The sequence below is a fragment of the Erythrolamprus reginae genome, chromosome 2 (genome assembly GCF_031021105.1).
Source record: "Erythrolamprus reginae isolate rEryReg1 chromosome 2, rEryReg1.hap1, whole genome shotgun sequence".
In the NCBI taxonomy this organism is placed as follows: domain Eukaryota; kingdom Metazoa; phylum Chordata; class Lepidosauria; order Squamata; family Dipsadidae; genus Erythrolamprus; species Erythrolamprus reginae.
Window position 1 is genome coordinate 179,876,460 of NC_091951.1, and position 10,288 is coordinate 179,886,747.

A 10,288-nucleotide genomic window follows, 5' to 3' on the forward strand; every position below is an offset into this window, starting at 1 on the left:
ACTCCAAACCACCTCCCCTATCTCCCAATGAATGCCATCGAAGCCATTTGCTTGGGATCGTACTACAATAACTGCTAATAAGAAAATGGAAGTAAGTCACCTAAGCAAAGGGAAAGGGAAAAATGGAAATGAAAAGAGTTCGAATTATTGGAGTTAAAGCTCTGTTAGCAGCTACAGGAGCTGGGAATTGGTTTATGCCTAAAACCTTTAGAAGGCAGACAGTTAAGAGTTAAAGAGATTCCAATCAGTCAACCTGAGTTCCCACCTCCTGGGCTGGGCTATACTAGCAAACCTTATAAAGTTCACAGCCACAATACAAAACAAGGGGCTTAGGTGGAGGGGTGGTGCAGCAAGCAGCAGTGACCTTCAAGACCATCCTGCTGCACCCTGCTCAGTCTCTGTCCTCCTGACCCGTCATGTGGGAGGCACGCTTATCCTCCTTTTGGAGAGCTGTTTTTGCCGAGTTCTTCGGGACTATGTTCTATGTGTTTTTTGGGCTGGGGGCTTCCCTTCGCTGGATTGTCGGCCCCTTAAATGTTCTACAGGTGGCCCTGGCTTTTGGCTTGGTAGCAGCCACCATGGTGCAGTCTCTAGGTCACGTAAGCGGTGCCCACATCAACCCAGCTGTTACCCTGGCCTTTCTGTTGGGCTCGCAGCTTTCCCTCTTCCGTGCTGTCTTCTACGTGGTGGCCCAGGTGTTGGGAGGACTGGCCGGTGCAGCTGTGCTTTATGGAGTCACCCCGGCAGCACTACGGGGTAACCTGGCACTCAACACGGTAATGGGATCCTGCAAAGCTGTCTCAAAATGTTTTTAAGGGGTGGGGGGTATCCCTACAGCTGTAGACAAGAAATGAGTTAACATTGCTGTATGTAAGAGATTCTCTAAAGGGCTACACACCATGCTCCTTAAAACCTAGATTATTATTGGGAACCAGAAGAATGAAGGCACAAAGTATGTCCCATATAGGAGGACTTGTTAACCCTAAATCTAGAAGGGCGAAGCTGCTAGCATAGAACCTGAAACAAGGATTGCAATATTTTCGTGGGTATATTATTTTCATCTCAAGAAGTATCTTGGAGTAGTTATTGAGTAAACACCAGATTGCCCAAGATACTCAACATATGGCTTGGTATGAGTACAGAGCGTTAAAGAGAATACGACAGAGTTTCATATCAGTGTATATTTATATTGGTGGCTCAGGGGTTAAGATGCTGAGCTTGTCAATCAGAAAGGTCGGCAGTTCAGTGTTTTGAATCCCTAGCGCCGTATAATGGAGTGAGCTCCCAGTATTTTCCCAGCTTCTGCCAAGCAGTTTGAAAGCACATAAAAAATGCAAGTAGAAAAATAGGGACTACTTTGGTGGGAAGGTGACAGCAATCCGTAAGTCTTTGGCATTTAGTCATGCTGTCCACATGAACGCGGAGACATCTTCAGACGTCTCTTCAAATTAGAAACGGAGATGAGCACTGCCTAGAGCCAGAAATGACTAGAGATAGTAAAACAATTAGTTAAAGAAAGGGAAGATGAGAGTTTTTTAAAAAAAGGATGGTAAGGGTGATATCGAAGGCACTTTTCATGAAAGAATGTCATAATTGTTGTAACTTTCAATCAGATCTGCAGTTAGCTTTGAAGAAAATAACTTCTCCTATATTTTGAAATAAATTGTTTTCCCAACCAAATCTTTGGATTCCCCAGCTGGCTGGTTGATCATATCAGAGAACATTGTTCTTGTTAAAAACAATCTTAATTCGAAGATTTTCAGATATGTTACCCAAAAGCCCAGATTTACTTGATAGTAAGTTGGGAGGCATATACGTTTAGCAAATAAAAAAATACTGTCTATGAATTAGTATTAATGAAATGAACTTTTCTATGTGAAAACCATTCAATTCTTGATGTAAAAACCCACTCTACTTTTAGAACATTACCTGATGGAAATCAGCTAATACTGTCACTATTAGTAATTGTGAAACTTATTTTTGTTTGTGTAAGAAAAGTAAAGTTGGAAGTTTGTGCAAAAACACAGGAACATTTCAGGTGAAAGATAAAGTTCAGGATTCTCATCCTTAGATAGGGTAACAGTATATTAAAAGCTTCCCTTGAATAGCAAAAGTTTCTTTTGGGTAGTAAATTCCTTTTTGTAGTAAATTAACTGTTTTCAGGAGGCAAAAGCACTGTATTTAGAAGCCCTCAGACTAGCATTTCAGCTAAGTTTAAAAGCTTTTTAATTATGGATTTTGAATAGACATATTTTGGATTTGAGCAATAATTGCTACATATTTAAATATCAATTATCTGAATTAAATTATACTAGGAGTATATCATGGAATAATCAAAGTCTGAGTGAATTAGATTGTTTTAAATACATTCTTTGTTAGTGTACTTTACCTATCATATTTTTACATTTTGCTGGTAAACTAATTTCAGATATCTAAGTTTGGAGGTGCACAATAATGAATATTAAAATTCCTAGATGACTTTTTATGATACAATTATGTTTCAGATCAATAGAAGGCATCCGTATTCATCCTTCTCTATGAAACTATCTCAATTCTATTTAGAGGCTTGTCTGTAGCAGCTTAATGGCCTAACAGATTTTATGCATCATGAGGCTGCGTTTAGACTATTATTTTAACACCGGTACTATCTCATTCACAGGCCAGAGATGGTAATACAAGAGAATTTCTATAGTTCAGGGTCCAACTTTGAAAACTTAGCTTGATTGTTTTTTCTCTGAGCTTGGTTGTTTTTTCGCAAATATTTGTGATAAGTAACATCACTGATGTTACCCAGTTAATAATGAAACATCTGCAAGCAAATAATCAAGTTCAGAGAGCACCAAACCCCACAGACTGGGAATGAAATGAAGGCAACTTTATGAGTACAGAGCTGAAAAAAGTCACTGTTGTAGTGCATTTACATCATTGTGTCTTCTAGTGAGAAGCCCTAAATTGAACTGATTTCCTCCCATTTTTGCTATGGGAGAAACTGAAATATGCCCATTAGTTCCCTTGCTTCTCAGCACTGCCTGGTTGTCTTGCTGCTAGAAGAGTCAGGCATCTGTTTTTGAAGGGCCTTGATACCACACTTGTCTGCCAAGCAACCTCAAGGCACATTTCTCTGCTCGGCATCCAAAATACGGCATTTTCCACTTTACAGTACATTCAGCTGCAGTGTCCCATGGACAAACCTCAGCATCTCATGGGCTACTTTGCAGAAGAAAGACTGCCCCTTCAGCTAAGCCAATCCATGGTCTCTAGTGGCTTTCAGGTCACCCTGTTGCACTAGAATACCAATAGTCCTCATTTAATGACCATCTGAAGTTACAACAATTAGGAAAATGTAACTTTGCAACAATTCCTTGCATTTATGACTTTCACAGGTCTGTCAAGCAAAGGAAAGCTAAAATAAAATAATAAGAACAGTTGTGGTTTCGCTTGGCCGGTGCTTTGTTTAATGGCTGAGTTGCCCTTCCCAACTGTGGACACTCAATGAGGACTACCTGTAGGCTGTAGTCAATATAAAGTTTACCTTGTAAGTCAAATATTGCTGCTTTTGAAATGCAGCAGGGGCATTATTAGAATAGAATAGAATAGAATAGAATTCTTCATTGGCCAAGTGTGATTGGACACACAAGGAATTTGTCTTGGTGCATATGCTCTCAGTGTCCATAAAAGAAAAAGACACATTTATCAAGAATCATGTGGTACAACACTTAATTATTGTCATAGAGGTCAAATAAGCAATGAAGAAACAATCAATATTAACAAAAACCTTAGGATACAAGCAATAAGTTACAGTATTAGTGTTACTATTATTTATTTATTTATTTATTTATTTATTAGATTTGTATGCCGCCCCTCTCCGTAGACTCTACAATGAAACAATTCATAACAAATCTAATAAATTTTAAAAACTTTTAAAAACCCCATTATTAAAACAGACATACACACAAACATACCATACATAAATTGTATAGGCCCGGGGAGGGGGTGCCTCAATTCCCCCGTGCCTGACGGCAGAGGTGGGTTTTAAGGAGTTTACGAAAGGCAAGGAGGGTGGGGGCAGTTCTAATCTCTGGAGGGAGCTGGTTCTAGAGAGTCGGGGCCGCCACAGAGAAGGCTCTTCCCCTGGGACCCGCCAGACGACATTGTTTAGTCGACGGGACCCGGAGAAGGCCAACTTTGTGGGACCTAATCAGTCGCTGGGATTCGTGCAGCAGAAGACGGTCCTGGAGGTATTCCAAGTCTCGCTGTGCTTTATTTTTTGAATAAGTAAAATTCCACCATTTCACTTATGTTCCTGCCACATGAGAGTATCACTTCCAGCTCCAAATTATACAAATAACCTGTTCAGTACAAGATGTGCCAACCAGCTGTTTCCAAGTCCTTGACTCTGAGGAGAAAATTGTATGCAATTGGACCCCAGTATTCACCCAGAGGCAGTTAGAAATTTGTGGGTTGGGTGAGGATACACTCTGTGCATTAAGCATGAGATGGGCTCTTTGGCGAGAGCCTGCAAACTGACAGAATATTAATTCCAGCCCAGCCTCCAAAAGAAAGATATCATAAAAAGAAGACAACAAGAGACAGTAGACTGAAGGAAAACTAGCAGGGATTCGGTAGATACATTTTACCTTACTCGGTGCTCTGAATGTAATAAAGGAGTGAGTCCAGTTGCCATTTTAATTTTTGCCAAAACATCCCTTTGGATGGCATTAAGATAATTACAATAAAATTAGTTATTTTAATTTAATTTAAAATTAATTATTAAATTAAAATAATTAAATTAAAATTAAACTAAATTAAAATAGTCCCCTTAAATTCCCCTCAATTAAATCCACTAGTTAGCAAAGATGGATGGCCACCAAAACATACTTCAAGCCAGAACTGACCCTGAGGCTTAGTCAGCTGGGAGTAAAATAGGACTCTGCAAGCAGGCCAATGGTTTAGAAAGTCTGCAAATTCACAACCCACAAATCGGTGCTTGGACCTTTACTACAGGGAGAGAGGGCTTACCCCGTGCAACCCACTTCAAGTCCTAATTTTGAAGAGTGCAAGACATAATTTAGCTAAAACTGGTTGGAATCAGAAATGGGAGTTTTTGTGGATTTAAGAATCCCTGCTCTTACATCTTCCCTTTTTGTTTACCCATTGATACATAAACCCTTTGGTTTACCTATTGACACCATATACAGTACACATGTACAGTATATGGTGAGATAAACAAAGGGATGGGGAAAAAATTTGATTCTGTTCTGAGGAAAATTTTTAGTCTGTTAATAAAATATTGCTTCTTTGGTTACTGGTATAGTGTGGAAAAGGTATACTAGATGGTTTTTAGGAATGATTAAATTATTAACCTTAGATTAACTATTGAAATATCAGTTTACTTCAGGTTCCAAATCAGGATGGTTTATAACGATTAAAGGCTCGTCAGCATTAATTAACTGGATAAAATGTCCCCGAGACATGTCAGGATCCAGTCTCTACCCTATAGACAAGAAGAGAGAACTAAAGAAAGAAAACCAGCTATATGTGAGAGATGGGCTTATGTTAGAAAATGCAGCTATGTTTGATTTATCCATTTGATATAGATAATAGACTCTCAAGATTTGTCTCATTCACTTATCTATGCATCTCTAAAGCTTTCCTCCCGGCAGAGTTCCTGTTGCTTTATAATATATTTTTGTCGTTTGGCGGGCCCCGGAGGAAGAGCCTTCTCTGTGGCGGCCCCGACTCTCTGGAACCAGCTCCCCCCAGAGATTAGAACTGCCCCCACCCTCCTTGCCTTTCGTAAACTCCTCAAAACCCACCTTTGTCGTCAGGCATGGGGGAATTGAAATATCTCCCCCGGGCCTATACAATTTATGTATGGTATGTTTGTACGTATGTCTGCTTAATAATGGGGTTTTTAAAATATTTTAAATTTTAAATTATTAGATTTGTTATGAACTGTTTTATTGTTGTGAGCCGCCCCGAATCTACGGAGAGGGGCGGCTTACAAATCTAATAAATAAATAAATAATAAATAAATAAACCTATTTTACTTTCTTTTATTCCTGCCCCACCTTGTTGAAACTCTATTATACCATACGGCAGATCACATGGGCATTATTAAAATGTAATACTGTATCTTCATTCTACAAACTTATTCTAGTTGTAAGTGCAATCAGTGTTTCCTCCTGGTATGCGTAAATACTTTCTGGAAACCAAAGCCCCTTAAAGGTATAGTTAAGTATGGAATGAATGATAACCTTTGCTCTTCCTCACGGTTTTAACCTTCACATCTCTTCTGGCTACAGATGCACCCTAGTATAAATGTAAGCCAAGCTACCATTGTGGAAATCATCTTGACCCTACAGTTTGTCCTCTGTGTTTTTGCCACCTATGATGAGAGACGTAACGGACGCATGGGATCAGTGGCCCTGGCAGTTGGATTTTCCCTCACTCTTGGACACCTCTTTGGGGTAATGATTCAATACGCAATATGCACCAAAATATAGCCAGCTGTAATACATTTAATCACTCTCTTTAATAGCCACCTGACTAGGCCTGGATGGAGAATTAGTCCTCCCAATATTTCCCCTCATTCTTAACTATTCTTTCAGCAGTTTATTTTTCTTCTGTTGAACCATTTTGAATCTATGAAACAGTGGGGAAAGGGTCTTTCTTCCCATCAAGCACGCCAGCCTTTCAAAGGGAATATTTGGGGATGGCCGTGCCCTTTTCTGGAGCAGCTTTGATTACAGCCAGGATCTGAAGAAGACCTTTGAAATTAAGCCTATGGCTGCATGAAATAAGTTCAGCGGTCCTTTAGAATTCAGGTGAACTACTTCTGCTAGAAAGTCTTTCCAGGTTGCTATGCGTAATCTACTCAGCATAACAGCTTGCCCCTTTCAATATTTTAATTGTTATCTTTTAACCTGCCTTTCAATGGGTATACATTATTTTTAGTTTATATTATTCTTAAGTTCGATTTAGTTTATATTATTTTTAAGTTTGATTTTGGTGCATTAATGTCATTATTGTTGCTTTATTATGTATTTACTATTTGCCTTGTGCAATGCCCCTAAAGGCAGTATATAAATGCTAATATTTAAGCAAATATTTAAATAAGGGAGTTGGACCCTTTAGGATTAGAAACCTAAATTACACGATGAAAAAGATACATTTCCCTGTCATAACCCTATTCTTTTTTTCAGATATACTACACAGGAGCTGGCATGAATCCTGCCCGATCCTTTGCCCCAGCTGTCATAACGCGTAACTTCACCAACCACTGGGTAAGGGAGGGGTTTGTATGGATAAGAAATGATGACGGTTCTTTGAAACAACAGTCCACGGTCTGAAAGATTATTTTCCCTGTCTGAATTTGGAGGAACAACTGCAACTTGAGAAGGGGGGAATCTTTTATATCTTTATCCAAAGCAGCATTCAACTCTTGAAATTTGGCTCCCAGGAAGCCCCAAGTGAGATATTATTTGGTTGGGGAGAGAGCATAGCAGAGGCAACTTGGGTGCATTTCAATCTTCCATAAAAGTAAATATTTTTAAATAGTCCCTCAAAGAAAATGCACTCGATTCCAATTTTTATTCTGCGGGTAAGTTGAGAGGGGAGAGCCAGTTTAGTGTAGTGGTTAAAAGCGGCAGGTTAGAAACCAGTGAATTCTCGTCCTGCCTGAAACACAAAACCAACTGGGCGATCTTGGGTCAGTTCCCTTAGCCCAGCCTTGGGAAGGAGGCAATGACAACCTCTTCTGAAATCTTGCCAACAAAAATGAAGGACTTCTCCAGACAATTGCTCGACTCAAAAATAAATAAAATATTGAGATGGCACCGAAAATGTCAGAGCATCCCAATGTCAAACTTCTTTGACCTCTCTTTAAAATTCTACTAATTATCGGGTAGCTGACAACATACGAATCTAAGCTTGGTGGAAGCTTAGCAATTTTGAATCAATGGAATTAGAGATTGGGCTATTATGGAAGGCTCTTTGCTCTACTTGGAATCCATTTGCTGGCTAATAAAGTAGAAGAGACCAGCTGATTAGAGATGCTGGGTAGGTTGCCAGTACTTTATGATTTATCAATAATGAATGAAGAGGATTTCAACCTGCTAATAATGGGGAAATGCCCTGAAATATTTTTTTCCTGAAATGCTATATTCTTAAGAGGTTTCTGCATCCCTAACCTATCTCCTTGTTCCCCCTCCCATGCTTTTGTCTTTTGTTCTTCCAGGTATATTGGGTTGGACCAATTATTGGTGGCTTGATGGGTGGCTTTTTGTACGACTTCATCTTATTCCCTCGGATGCGTAGTATTTCAGAACGTCTGTCTATTCTCAAAGGTGACCGGCCTGTTGCCACCAGCACATCCAGAGAACCTCCAGGGGAGCCTCTTGAGCTGAAGACACAAGCACTATAAACAGTGACCGTAGGGTGGCACAACATAGCACATACACAAATCCCTGCTCTGGGGAGAGATGGGGCAGAATAACTGGCCCAGTATACAGACTGTTATTGCTCCTGGCCAGTGGGAAGTGGTTGCACAAAGGAGGCACAAATCAGAGGGGAAAATACGTTATCCAGTCTTTCTCTCTCATAAAAACAAAGTAACAGACACACACAAAACATGGGATAATAGAATGCAGAGAGTGCAGTTGGGAGGGGAGGGGGACTATGTCATTGCCTGATTTTTAAACGATTTATTTTGCAGTGAGAAGTCTTTAAAAACAGTTTTGTGGAGGGGAAACAAAAAGTGTAAGAGAACAACGCTGCTTTGAATTCTTGCAAAACTTGCATTCAACTTCACATCTATTATGCTGAGTCACCCTTTGCAGATCTCGCTGCTCTCTCTTCTGCGCCTGAGTTGTTGTGGGAGGCAGATTGTTTAGTGTGGGATTGCTAGAGTTCTTTGTTGAGTTTGCCACTGGCATCTTTCGATTCCCCTGCTGCTCTTAATATTCTGGCTCCAGCTCTGCCCGTGGCTCAAGTGGGTTTGAGGACTTGTATAGGAGGAACAATTCTTTCCTTCCGTCAAAGTAGCTCCCCGCCCCCACTTGGAGGATTCATGCTCAGATTATCTATTGACATAGAGTGGTGAGAGTAGTGAGAAAGAGCAAGTGACTTGTGGCCACGTAGAATATATACATATATAATTTTGGCTTGTGCGTACGTGAGAAAAAAGCTTTTTTGGGGGGGTGTAAGTAAAAAGCAGAGCCGGAACCCCAGCAGAGAGCAAACACACTGAATAAAGCAGGTGCTTACATAGAGAAGGTCTTAGTTCAATTCCTTAGGTAGTAACCTCAATAGGCTCAGTGCTGATCTTGGATCTGCTGCTAGTAACCAGCTCTGGATTTCTGTGCTAGGCAATACATAGCTCCATTATAAAATTCAAAAAATGCCAGGTAGGGATTTAGCAGTAAGAACATCTTATAACACCTATTTCAAACATCAATCCACTAAATCAAAATAGGTTTCCCGAGGAGGGGAATTATCTAGCTTTTTATTTAAAATATTTATTGGCGTGTTTACATTTGTGTCATTTCTTTCCAATCAGACGCTGCTGCTGTTTCAAATTCCTCACTATCCTACATAATTTATCTCAGTGCTAAAAAAATGAAGTGAAATAGAATTAGGGCCTGGTCTCACTTATCTCTAGGATAAGGCTGCCAAATCTAGACTGCAGAAATCGTGGCAGCCAACAGAAGGTACTAAAAGGGTTTTATGTATCTGACATATAATTGTCAGCTGGCCTATCATAATATGGGAAGTCTACTTTAAGAAGATTGAAACTATTCCATCAGTTTGAGTTTAGCCTAGTTTGAAATTAAACTTTCAAGCCCTGTGACTTCATCCTCAAAGGCACACATAGGGTGAAAAATGAGAATAAATCAAATACAAAGGAGACTTGATGTTGAATATGAATCTCCATAACCCTCCCCTCATCCAAACTACATTTTATGAATTGCCTTTTAAACTGTAGTCGTAGCCATACATATAGCTTCAGTGAAGTTCCTTTCATAAACATAGAACTTTTTGAAATATTGTAGGGTCCATTTTTCATTGCTACCGTAGTCTATTCCAACATATTCTCTGATACTATTTCACCTTTCTTATTTGCTATGAAGACACCGAATGGAAATAGTCTTTTTCTTATAGAATCCTCTCGGACCTCAATATATGGAGAAGCAATAAAGCTATAAAAGATGATGCATTTTTTTTAGAACTGAAAGTTCTGCTCAGAAACTCAAAGTAAGAAACAGCACAAACTCTGACCAAACTAAAC

At 39.6% G+C, this 10,288-nt stretch overlaps 1 protein-coding gene across 1 annotated transcript; it reads left to right on the forward strand.

Moving 5' to 3' along the window:
* The first annotated feature begins 416 nt into the window (after positions 1–416).
* LOC139161439 (lens fiber major intrinsic protein-like) lies at positions 417–9,704 on the forward strand. Its single transcript, XM_070740557.1, has 4 exons — positions 417–776; positions 6,306–6,470; positions 7,206–7,286; positions 8,240–9,704. The coding sequence occupies exons 1-4, from the start codon at positions 417–419 to the stop codon at positions 8,423–8,425; spliced, it is 792 nt and encodes a 263-aa protein (XP_070596658.1). The 3' UTR covers positions 8,426–9,704.
* The last annotated feature ends 584 nt before the right edge of the window (positions 9,705–10,288 follow it).

Coding starts and splice junctions, on each gene's coding strand:
- LOC139161439 (XM_070740557.1), top strand. CDS start 417: ATGTGGGAGGCACGCTTATCCTCCTTTTGGAGAGCTGTTTTTGCCGAG. Junction 777..6,305: donor GTAACCTGGCACTCAACACG/GTAATGGGATCC, acceptor TTCTGGCTACAG/ATGCACCCTAGTATAAATGT. Junction 7,287..8,239: donor GTAACTTCACCAACCACTGG/GTAAGGGAGGGG, acceptor TTGTTCTTCCAG/GTATATTGGGTTGGACCAAT.